This window comes from Platichthys flesus, chromosome 8 (assembly GCF_949316205.1).
Source record: "Platichthys flesus chromosome 8, fPlaFle2.1, whole genome shotgun sequence".
NCBI classification, from domain to species: Eukaryota; Metazoa; Chordata; class Actinopteri; order Pleuronectiformes; family Pleuronectidae; genus Platichthys; species Platichthys flesus.
In genome coordinates, this window is record NC_084952.1 from 9,031,364 (window position 1) to 9,043,617 (window position 12,254).

Below are 12,254 nucleotides of genomic sequence, written 5' to 3' on the forward strand. Positions count from 1 at the left end.
GTGAAAATATGAGCCAGTGGTGTATGGTTCGGACCAAAAGGCACAGTGGGAGAGTCGAGTCTAGATTAGTGGAAAAGTGAGAAGAAAATAACTGGTGCTATGTCTAACACGTTTTATTATGGCTGTTGAAAACCTGTATAACACAGCTGTTGTGTACCCCCCCCCCCCCCTTTAGCAGCAGAACCCCTGCCACCCATCCACAAACCTGTTCCTGTCCTGCAAGGCCCAGTTACACAAACACACCTTAGTACAGTAGGTCCAGCTCCGGGCACGCAGGACTAACAAGAGCACAGGGCCTGAGCGTCACATATGGAATAGTCCAAGCTGTGTCGTTTCATTGTTGTTGAACTGAGGCTTGTGTTTGCCTTTCTGCATCCTGCTTCCTCTCATCTTCACAACAGTGCCTTTGTATCGTTCAGATGTTATCGCACATACACACAATTATTTATTTCCTGGTTCTAAGCTGTAGTTCTCTCCTCACAAGATTGCAGATGCACGATAGACCCCTTCTGGTCCATTGAAACTGAAGATGTTTGTTAAATATTTTGGGGGTTGTTCAAATTGTGAAGGAAATTGAGAATTTAGTCAAGAAACTGGGAAATGTCCATTCTGAAAAAAGTCAATAAACCTCTTTTCTTGTGCTCCTGAAATTGCACTTATGTCAGATATTTATTTTCAAGGTCAACATGACTGAACAGCTTCAGAGGTCAAGTGAGGCACCAAGCGTTGCCTCCCTGTCAAATTTATTTATTTATTTGAAGAATAAAATGCATTATTTTCTTCCTGCAATCTTATGAGCAACTGTTTGGCCAGAAGTCTGTCGGCTGCAGCCATGTTTTGCCATGAAGCAGCTCCTGAGAAAGTTTCATCATGCCTGGTGGAAAATAGTTCCACAGAAGGTGCCAACATAGCACCATGTGTACGTCTGAATCATAACAGGTCTGTTCATCCATCACAACAGTATTCAGGCAGAAAGTGGCTATCAACAGCCGGTGAGGTCTATACATTGGAAGCATCAGGGTTAATCATAGGAAATGGATGCAGTAGAGTAGATCCAAATCCAACAAGGTGACAGGAAGTCCTCATGAAATAAGATAATCAATTAAGATCTATTTGCATATCACATATTGACACTTTATAATCCTGAGTATCATCAGTTTGACACTATTCACCCTGATGTGTTCCATAAGTTTACATCTAAACTGACTGGTCTCTGCTCCTGAGTATAACAAAAATCCCGCTCACCATCTGCCTGAATTGGACGTTTGGGGGAAAATCAATATCTTTAAGATTAATTATCTTGGATTGTTTCTTCCTCTGTTTGTGTGATGCCCGGAATCGCGCACGCACGTGCTGAGGCGGCTGCAGGATCAAGCGGATTGTTATTCATGGTGCTACGTCTGCCTCATGCATATCCATAACGGATTAAAGATTGCGCAAACATTATGCAACCGTCCACAGTTCGCCTTTTTCTTTCTCGCGTTGAGTGGCATTTCTGGGACACAAAGTGGAATTGTGCAAGAGATATGGGCCACTTCTCGTTGTGTAGTAGTAGTAGTAGTGACAAATTTTGAATTGTTGTCAAGGGACACAGACGGTGTATTCATTTAGTCATGCTGCTTCATTCAGTTGATCTATCCATCCATCCATTTATCCATTCTTCTATCTCACGGGATGCATCTTCGTGCGCCTGTGCAACATGTATTACGGATGCGGTTCAGAAGTCAGTCGAGAGCATTGCGCAGGCGCACAGAAAGGGATGAATGAAGTCTTTAAATAATGTAAAGGCGCTCTCCAATTCTAATTCATTGTCTTGGGGGGGGGGGGGGGGGGACATTAACGAGCATTGTCCTCTTCATTTTGAAAAGGCGATGAATATGTGAGCGCTGCTGTCCGTCGCCTCGGGGCAGGACTCGTCCTGTGAGGCGGAGGCTGCCCCGTGACGAAGAGGCTCAGGTGAAAAGTTTGAAAAGCATTTAATTACACTGGAAGTAAATAAAGCGAAAAAACACAGGTGATTCGCTGAAGTTTGAAAAAGTTAATTGCAGACGGCGACAGTATATGCCGTGTATTAACAATGTGACACTACATCTTCTCCAATAACCTGCAGTCCAGTGGTTCATGACTCTCCACCCAGTGTGTGGCCGAGTTATTGAGCCGGTTTTGCGCAGGGCCAGGCCGCAGAGCAACGGGGCATTCACGGGACGTCAAATCGCTCATTTACCACCTCTCGAAGGAATTGAAACTGTATCTGTCAAAAGACAAACGCAAAGCACAATTGCCCGAACATCTGCTTTGCTGAGTGAGCGTTTGCCGGCGCCCTCACTCCGGGGACCTATTAGCGTTGATTCCTGCGCCTGCTCTGATGAGGAATTCATCAAGTTTCTGACACCCCGCCAGATGCTGGGGAATTAGCGCTGTCTCCTGTTGGACGTCCCGTTAATAGTTTGTCTCTGAGCCTAAAGTGTGGACATACTGTAATATGAGAGGTGGGTGCTTGTGTGCGCGGATGACGCCTTCAACTATAGATCTGATGTTGTTGGCCCCTTGGCACCGTTTGGATCCACAGGAGCAGAAACTATAAATGTGACCGCCTTCTTTCTCTAATAGACATTTTATGTATTTAGGTATGGCTGTCTGATGAAGTCCCCGAATAACGTTATGTCCACTTTCACTCATTTCCTCATCAGCACACATGCCTGCAGGCTATACAGTGCATGGCCTGCCAGTGCGAGTTGGTATGTAAATGTCTGTTATAGGAGTCAATTGAAGAATAATTGAACTCAAAGACAAAGCCATTGTGTTAATCCGTTTGCATCACAAGAGCCATGAAACGCGTTAAAGGTAGAACACACCGGCGGATTAAGGTACTTTGGGAATGCATATTCAACGCCCCGCTGGAGGTGAAATACGCATCGGTAATTGGCGAAACCCATCCACTTCCGCGCTCAAAAAGCAATTATCAGATGTATGTGAACTCGTATGTGATTATTTGTTTTTATCAAGCCGTGGGTTTACCTCGTGATGCCTCATATCCATCTCACTCCAATCTAATTGTCATGAGGCGTTTAGGGGCAAACTATTCTGGTTATGCGTGCAGGCTTAATGTCTTGATTGAAGAAACGGCTGGCCTACATGTCTACTGTAATCCACCGAGTTAACTTGGTCCGTGTCTATATGTGAACAGATGAAACCTCTATGTTACACACATGGTCTGGTGACTGGTTTAATTCAAGGTGATTCAGTTTTCATCTTGTCTAGTGGAGAAAAGGGGGAATCAACAGACATGGCGTGCAGCCCCCTTATCCAAACTGTCTCAGATTCAGGCCAAGTGCCATTCTTAAGTGCCCTTGAGCCAGACTCTGAACCCTTCAAACTCTCTGCCAAATAAAAGTCTCACGCGTAAATGTGCATGTTCAAGTTGTAGTTTTTACGCACTGTATTTTGTAATTCACGGCTGCATGCTCCTTCTAATAATCACTAAATTATCGATGAACGATCAAATAGTCACTTGTTTTGTTTTTTTGTATAAAGATCACAGCCTGCGTTGCGTGACAAAGGGCGTCGGGGACCTGCTTGTGTCGGTTTATCCTCTTAGAGCGCGCTCTACCGCTTAGCCAGCAAATACTCTGCGGCTGAGGAGACGGAGGAAGGTAGGCTGAAGGGGTTGGGGTTGACTAATCAATCCGATATCAAACTTCAGCTGCAGCCACGAGCTACACGAGCACAACTCAGTCCGGCTCCCTTTCCCCCCCCTCCCCGCTGCACTCCCCTGCTCGGGATAGCAGCACAAGGCAAGCGGACCCTGTAGCCAGAGAGAGATTACAGGCTACACGCCCGCTGCCAGCAGTCAGCTGCCATCCTCCGGGTTCACACATCGCAGCTCAGTATAACAATCCATAAGATAAGTGGAGATGAATGAGCGCAGTTCGGAGCCAGGCTGCTCCAGATGGGCACTGTTGTGACACGGCCGCTTGTCTTAACACAACTGCAGCCACGTGACCGCCACTGTTTTCTAATCCGCCGAGGATTCACCAGAAAGGAGCATTTCATGTTTTTCCTTCTCTCCTCTGGATTAAATGTCTCGCTCTGCTTTCTCATTTAATCGATGATTTGTGTTGTGCGCCAGGGACAATAACACGGGCTATTCCCGGCGAAGGGGAAACGCAGACCAAGTCAGAAGAGCTATTGGCAAAATGACAGTTCACCCACTCGTTTGAGATGAACACGAATATTGCCAGTCTGCGAGAACTGGGCTGATCCGTGTTAAGATGCAAATACGAAACTGTTTTATATATGTCATGGTCATATGTTTGCCTCTTCCCTCCCGGGATCAGGTCGGTGCACAGCCACTGCTCAGTTTGTCACATCCCAGATGATTGCGTAAAAATGCAGCCTCCATGTGAGCCCGCCGTGTTTCGGAGAGAGAGAGAGAGCCGGGTCTCGGTTATTTGACGTCACGGTGTCTGAGAGGAGGAACTTGAAATGTGCGACTAGACGAGCAGAGAGGAGGAGGAGGGTGGGATGAGGAGCGAAGGGTGGGGGTGAAAAGAAATGAAATCAAACACAACGCAATGTGTGCGCTTGCGCAAAAGCAAAAAAAAGGAAAAAGAAAGAAGAGGCATTTGAATCAATATTCCTAAAACTGTTTAATGGCTGAAGGATGGAGGAGGGAGTCGGGAGGTACAGGGGGATTTTAAGCACCTTGTGGGGGCTGGGTGTAAAAACACTCCTCACTGGGGAGTAAACCAGTAAAGTCTTCATTTTACAGCAGGCTTTGAAAAAAACACAATGCGCTCATTTGTTGTGTTCCCCGAATTTATTGTTTTCTAAAACCACTGGATAAATGACACCGTATAATATTACAGACTACAGGCCTGCGCATGAGCTGTTGTTGTGATTCGAGCTGATTTTTTTTTTCGCCGTTTAAATGCTTATTATGGCGTCCATTGATGTGTGGTAACTCCTTTGGTTGTTTTTTATGGAGCGGCTCCTTGTTAATCTGGTAGTGGGAGACGCTGAGGCAGCGACACGTTTGGCAATGTGTGCCACTCGACTTTCACGGTCACACAGTGTCCTCAGTTGCCCGTCTTCCAATCTGCACGTTACCGGTATTATTTGTAAGCTCTCATTAATAAAAAACAAGTTGTATGTGCAACCTGTTTTTGCCATTGAGGGATGATCCATGCACCTATCTGTCAAGAAGTGGTATTTTAACCCCCCCATCCAGCACTCCCATTCACATGCACGCGCGAACACACACACATGCACACATAAAAGATACTAAGATGGCGCCTTAATCATTGTCAAGTTCAAGTGACTCCTATTAGTCTGATACACACATCATGGCACACAGTGTCTGCCACATGCGTAAAGGTGCAGGCAGAGGAACATGATCATCATGATGATAATAATAATCAACGTGGCAGACGGACAGTCGCTTTTCATAATGTCGTTTTTTAATTTCAATCAAAATTTCCGTTCACATTTCTTCATAAATAGTTGGTAAAACAAATCAACCAACTTAACAGTAGCCTAAAAAGTACAAGGAACCTCTAGCCTCTGGTCGCTGAATGAGCTGAACGCATAGGCCTGCTGCTGTAACATGGTTTGCCTCAACGTGGCACAGTGACACAGTTCATCAGTAAAACATTTTTGCTCTTCAGGAATAACTTGGAGTGTGACCCATTTCTCCCAGAAAGTGTTACAACATCACATTCTAGCTGTGTTTATACATCAGATTTTTTTTGTTTTTCCTCTGACCTCTGGACATTGGGGCAGAAAGGTGGTGGGAATAAGAAAAAGTACTTCTTTTAAATTAATGTATAGAAAATAGCATATAAAACATATATTCCTTAAATTATTTAAATAAACTTATTTCATATATCACTGTTACGAGGTACCCTTTTTTTACATTTTATTTTAAAAGTAGTGCTGGTGGTCTGAAATTGTTCTCGTGTGAGTACAATATACTTTGTGTATGCATAATATTTAATTCTTGAGATTAGGTCACAATGCAATGCTGTAACTCTTCTTTTTTTTCCTTTTCAGTTTTTTTTTTAACCACTAAACGTATTTCCCCCCCAACCCACATAGATCTAGAAGTCCTTCCACTAATTTTTTGTTAAACACAAAAAATGTCAATCTTTGACAAGTTATTCACACAAAACAAGCAAATGTGTAATCAAACTGCTCTATATGCAACACCACAACAAATAACACGCTTAGTTTCACAGAAGAATTACATTTAAAACAATGCAAGCTGACGGACAAAAAACTTTTTTTATTTTTGAAGATACTGTGTTGTGACAGTTCCATTGTTGCCGATGCACACATTTAAACATACTTGCACAAAGACATTGCTGGAACTATAAAGAGTGCCATACTGGCGCATATAGTTGGGTGCATGACCCGAATTTGAAATACTCAAAATAGTGTCACCTTGATTTGGAAATCATGACCTTCACACGCTCGCCTAAGACCTGTGTAGGAGTGCAATAGGCTGATGGGTTTATTCTTCTTCTTTTTTTTCCCAGTACTGAGTTTATGCTACGAATTGACATCTATTTCTGATTCTATAAAAGTAAAATACACAAGAAAAGTTTAAATTTTTAACCAAAAATAAAGATATCAACAGAACCGTTTGATAGCCTCTCAGCTCAACTGACCTCAGTTCTACAAAGTCAATGATTTACATGTCAATGGTCTCATAAAGAAAATAAAAGTGACGGAAATATCTGCATTATATATAGACAAATCCATAATATTCATATAGATGATTTCTTCGATCCAAATAAGACACATGTAGGCCTATTGGTTAAAAAATGAAAAGAATAAGAAAACAAAAAACAGAAGGATACAATCGCGATGTTGGAGCTTTAGAGTTTATCATTTGTTCAATGTTAATGACCAAAACTGTACAGTTCTTGTTAGAAAACATTTCCATAAATATCATTTAAGTTTCAGAACTTATACCCATAATTAAATTACAAATTGATAAATATGGCATCATGGATATGTATTTACAACGGTATTAACAAAAGGCAACGTTATATTCAACGGTAACAATCGTAACCTAATACCACATTTCTCCACCTGAAAACGGACGTTGACAACAGATTCGACCCCATCAAACAAGGAAATACATTCACGAGTATAATATTTATTTATGATGTTTTTTTTCTGTGTTCAAGTTCATGACAAAGACTTTGGCACGTTTCTTAAGACTGTTTGAAGTTCCAACAATCAATCGAACAGGCGACAGCAGCCGTGTCACCGTCATATAAAACAGCATGAAATAATCTTCCTTTTTTATTCTTTTTTGAAATAAAAATTTGAGAAAATACATAAAATGAAAAATAAAACAAAAAATTTTCTTCTGAAATCTGTAAACTAAAAGATAAAAAAACCCATTTATTTATACTGAGAAAGTATTACGTTTTTTTGTTTTTTTTTTAGGTTTTTTTAATTTATTTATTTCTTCGTGGTTTATCCTGATTTCCTCAAAACACGTGGAATCAAATTTTGTCGTGATCCTGAGAATGGACGTGGCCTGCGTGCTGCTGGCTTTTGCTCTCATCTCCTGTTGTTGTTGTAGTCGTTGCTGTTGTTGTTCTTGTCCAAATCCAATTTGTGTGTATGTGTGTGAGAGAGAGAGATGATGTGTGATTAGTGTGTGTGTGTGTGTGTGAGTAGTGAACAGGAATAGTGTTTTTTAACGTTTCTTTTTAATTCATATTATCCTCATTTCTCCTCATCCCAGTGGTCCACTTTGAGGGGAGGGCTCGCTCCTCGGGCTTCAAACGTACCATTCATTAAAGTTGGGTGCCAGTCCTTCGCTGTGGCCAGACGTGTTTTGCACGACTGACGGCGGTGTTTTTGTCGGGTCCTCGGTGCCGGCTGAGACCAGCACCGGCGGTGTGGACGACTCGTATCCGGAGCTCGCTGCTGGAGAGGATTCGGATCCTTGAGACTCGTGTACCTGCGAGTAAAATAGAGAATAATGGAGGGCATGAGGAGTGAGTCACTGCGGTTTAACATTCACCCAGGCCTCCCAACTGTGCGCTTTAATGGATGGGAGCTGAATTTAAATGCGTATTCATGCTGGATGTTGTAAGGAGTCTGTGCAGTGAACACACACACATGCACGAAAAGGCTCCAACTAAAAACTTGAGCCTGGCACAAAAAGTTCTAGACACTGAAAATATTAATAAATAAAAGACTTGAGTCAAAATGTATTTTTCTGTTAAAGTCAAAAGTAACATGAGAATGCCTGTGTTTTTTAAATTAAAGCTGTGAAACTATAGTGTTTTAAGAATGGCAGACGTCTACAACTCAATCATAAGATCTACTATAATTCAATTAGTTATTTTTAGCAAGAGTTGTGGTGTCACTTATAGTTTAGTACAATTGCAAACTGTGCTTTCTTTGTTAGTGGCACAATTGCGCATTTAACAATTACCTGAAGTTGTGATAAAGTCCCTGACTGTGGTGTTTGTGTGTGTGTTGTGCGTATGTTGTGCGTGTGTGTGTTAACGTGTTTAACAAGTAATGAAGACGTTAATTACCTTCATGTGTTTCCTGAGAGAGCTGGGGTGTGTGTATGACTTGTCGCACACTTTGCAGATGTATGGCTTGTCTGATGTGTGCACATGCATGTGCTTTTTCCTGTCGCTGCTGTTGGCGAAGCGTCTGTCACAGCCATCAAATTCACACTTAAACGGCTTCTCACCTGCAGGATTAAATACACACATACACACAACGTGAATCACCCTCGAATAGCCCGAACAAACAAACTCCCATTGTCACAGCAGCACACGTTAAAAAGAAGAGGAAACCCTGCCTGCATGCGTGCAGACGGGAGATGTAAATTGTCTGCAGACAGTTATATAACAGTGTAACCTACATTTTGGGGGCGAAATGGATACAGCTCCACTACTACACGCTGCTCTGTCAGGCTTTATTTATTCAAGAGGCCCTGCTCCTTCTCGCTGCCACGGGTCTGCTCCGAGCTCCTGCTCCTATGTAGTAAACACTGAATCAACAGGGGCTTTTCTAAAACTCACACTGAACATTTGCAATCGTGGAAGACGCACGGCAAAATGAGTAAAAGGGTCCAAAAGTCTTGGTGCGTAATATGCCGCTAAAGTACCGCAACTCTGGACAAGTGAGTCAAGTATCTTTGTATGTAACACACAACTTCTCGGTGCGAGGAGCAGCGACACGACACACTTGCTCAACAGAACTACAATACCCTATATTTTCAGTTGTATTTACCCTGCACTCATTTATCCCTGTGTTTTAATAGATACACAAAAACTGGACGAATAACAAATTGTAGATCCTGACTAAGAAGAGTTCAACGTGATGCATGTGGCCCCGAGTTCTCAAGCTCTCCTTGTAAACAACAAAACAGTGTGAGACACAATGTGCTCGTTCGAAGCTGACCCACTTTCAAATGTTATTTTTTCTACCCAAGCCGCACGGTGGATTCGCCGTTGCCTTACCTGTGTGTGTTCTTTTGTGGATTTTCAAATTTTCCGATCTGGCGAATATTTTCCCACATCCGGGGAACGGGCACGGGAACGGTTTCTCGCCCGTGTGCACTCGGATGTGGTTGACGAGTTTGTACTTGGCCTTAAAAGATTTCCCTTCCCTCGGGCACTCCTCCCAGTAGCAGATGTGGTTGCTCTGCTCGGGGCCGCCGACGTGCTCCATGGACACATGCGTGACCATCTCGTGCATGGTGCTGAAAGTCCTCTCGCAAGTCTTTTTGGGTCTGTTCATCTGGTTCTCGTCTATCCATTTGCAGGATAACTCTTGCTTGATCGGTTGCCTCATGTATCTGAAGAAGGCCCCCGGACCGTGGTGTGTCGGCACATTCATTCCCATGTTCATGTTGATGGGGTGGTTGTAGTTGTGGAGCTGAGCCCCGTAGGGGTCCGTCCGAGGGCTCGCGACCGGCCGGTAAGGATCGGGTCTTCCGAAAATGTCCCCGCGCAAGCCAAGATGCATTTGGCTGTTAACCACATGTCCGCTCGGTGAAGTGTGGCTCACCCCCTGGTCGTGAAGTCCTGGAAACAACAGATGCCCGGGGTTATCGGTGAGCCCCGGCGGCCCGTGGAGGCTCCCCGCCGAAGATGCAAAGAGACCATGCTGGGAGCCCGGCGCAGTGGGCTCCCCGACGCCCCGGTTCCGGAAGAGAAAGTCCCGTGTTGAATTGAACGCGCCCGGTCCGTACGAGCCCACCTGCCCGCCGTGAGAGTGTCCCAGCGCGGCTGCATAACCGGAGGCTTGCGGGGTGAACGCTGACGTCTGGCTGGAGGCGATGTCGTGAGCTACGGGGCTGATTTTGAAAGCTGCGGAGTGGGGGGAATCGGTGAAGGGATTCAGCCCCAGACTCGGGTCTCTGTTACCGATGTCGTGGTGCCGCGGTCCCCCGAAACCTCCCACTCCTAACGATGCAAACTGCGGACCGCTATCAAGCAGCATAGTCATGAGCTTGAAGCAAACTTATAGGAGACGGGGAGAAAACAGAAAACAAAATTAAAATCCAGTTTAGCGGAGCCTCGCGCGCTGCAGACACCGCGTCGAGATTTACCACGTTTTGCGAGGAAAAAAAAAAATCCTAGAATATATATAAAAAAAAAAAGCCAAACCCAAGCCAAACGGGGAAAATCCTCTGCGAAGAGAGCTGGGAGAAAAAACTCCCGTGGACTGCGATCCGTGAGAAAGCGGATCAAACTTCCCCCCCTTTCCAGGCGGATGATGTCCTTGGACTGATAAAGTCAATCACTCACTCCCAGCACATAAATGAACTCGGGAGGCAGTGCCACGGCGGCCAATCGGCGCGCGGCTACCCCTTCGACACGTGACCGCCGAGGAGGGTGTTAATTGGCTGGATTTCGGGTGATTGGCACCGTTTGGTATTGAAGATGGCAGCTCGTCTCGATTGGTTTCATCTGATTGGCTCTTACGGGCATTATTTTGCAGGTATAACGCGGCTCTGTAGCGCGGATCCCTGTGCGTGTTGTGTGCGGGTGCGCGTCCCGTGCAGCCGCTGCTGATTTATGCGCCCGAAGAAACTCCCAAAGACTTTTTATAAATCAAAAACAAATCTAATGTGTGGAGTGCCTGTGCTCGCAGGGGTTTTACAGCCGGGTCCCTGCTCCAACTTTTAGTGCAACACTTAGTTATTTTACGGAAACCCAGTTATTCTGCAACATAAACTGCATTTGGATTTATTTAGGGAATAAAAAAAAAAGTTTAGGGGTAAAGTTACAACTTTTGCAGGACCTTTTTTGAAACAATATGTCTATATATCTGTGTCTGTCATTGTGTTATGTGGGTTTTATGTTTCTTATTAACACAAAAACGTGGATGTTACTTGGCCCTGCTCCAGAATGTGGCTTTCTTGTAGCCGCTTGAAAGGGGAGGGAGGGGGGGAGACATTTTTTTTGTGCAAAAAGCTCTATAGGGTGTAAGACGGAAGAATAAAAGACAGAAAGAAAGATGGCAGTAATTGTAATATCCTGAGATTTTTTTTTGTTGTATTCTTTCTTTCTCTCTTCTTTCTTGTTCTCCCTCCGCCAAAAAAAAAGCCCGTGCCATTGAGCGCGTTTCACAGGGGCTGCCGCTGACTCGCTGCAGGACACATAAAATCTGATCAAGTTCAGAGACGCGCTGAGTGCTTCAAGCGGCGCTTTTTAACTCCGAGCCTTTCACATCCCAGCACCCCCCCCCTCCCCAACCACCACCACCACCACCCCTCTCAGCCTGTCCCAGGAAGGAGCTCGCATTCTTTATTTTTTAGGGGTTCCGGACCCCCTCACCCCCCCCCCCCTCCACCAAAAAAAAAAAAAAAGAAATCTTCAAATCAGTCCTTCATCCTGCTCGCGCCCTCATCCCACCGCACTCACTCACCAGAACATTACCCCGAGAAAGAGTTATAGATTGAGAAAGGTGAGTTTTCTGACTTCTCCTTCGTGTGTGTGTGTGTGTGTGTGTGTCGAGGTGTGTGTGCGTGTGTGTCGAGGTGTGTGTGTGTGTGTGTATGTGTGTGTGTGTTTGGGATCAGGGGGCAGGAGGCATAGGCCCGTGCGTAAATCTGCACTTTATTACAGTAAAGCCTGTGGAGGTTGCACGGGATTTAGTTTTCCTGAAGTTATAACTCAGCCGGCCCGGTGCCTCTTACTCATATTTAATTATTTGTCTTAATCCGTTTTTTTTTGTTTTCTTCCTTCTTATATATGGCC

The 12,254-nt window shown here is 44.5% G+C and overlaps 1 protein-coding gene and 1 long non-coding RNA gene across 5 annotated transcripts in view; one reads left to right on the plus strand and one right to left on the minus strand.

Annotated features, from left to right (window-relative positions):
• The window catches only part of LOC133958330 (uncharacterized), an 80,287-nt gene that overhangs the window by 33,268 nt on the left and 34,765 nt on the right, over positions 1-12,254 (plus strand). The window lies entirely within an intron of this gene.
• zic3 (zic family member 3 heterotaxy 1 (odd-paired homolog, Drosophila)) lies at positions 6,269-10,752 on the minus strand. Its single transcript, XM_062393049.1, has 3 exons — positions 9,507-10,752; positions 8,568-8,731; positions 6,269-7,981 (listed from the first exon to the last, which is right to left on the minus strand). The coding sequence occupies exons 1-3, from the start codon at positions 10,495-10,497 to the stop codon at positions 7,799-7,801; spliced, it is 1,338 nt and encodes a 445-aa protein (XP_062249033.1). The 5' UTR covers positions 10,498-10,752; the 3' UTR covers positions 6,269-7,798.

Coding starts and splice junctions, on each gene's coding strand:
- zic3 (XM_062393049.1), bottom strand. CDS start 10,497: ATGACTATGCTGCTTGATAGCGGTCCGCAGTTTGCATCGTTAGGAGTG. Junction 8,732..9,506: donor CCACAAAAGAACACACACAG/GTAAGGCAACGG, acceptor TTAATCCTGCAG/GTGAGAAGCCGTTTAAGTGT. Junction 7,982..8,567: donor CTCTCAGGAAACACATGAAG/GTAATTAACGTC, acceptor TTTTACTCGCAG/GTACACGAGTCTCAAGGATC.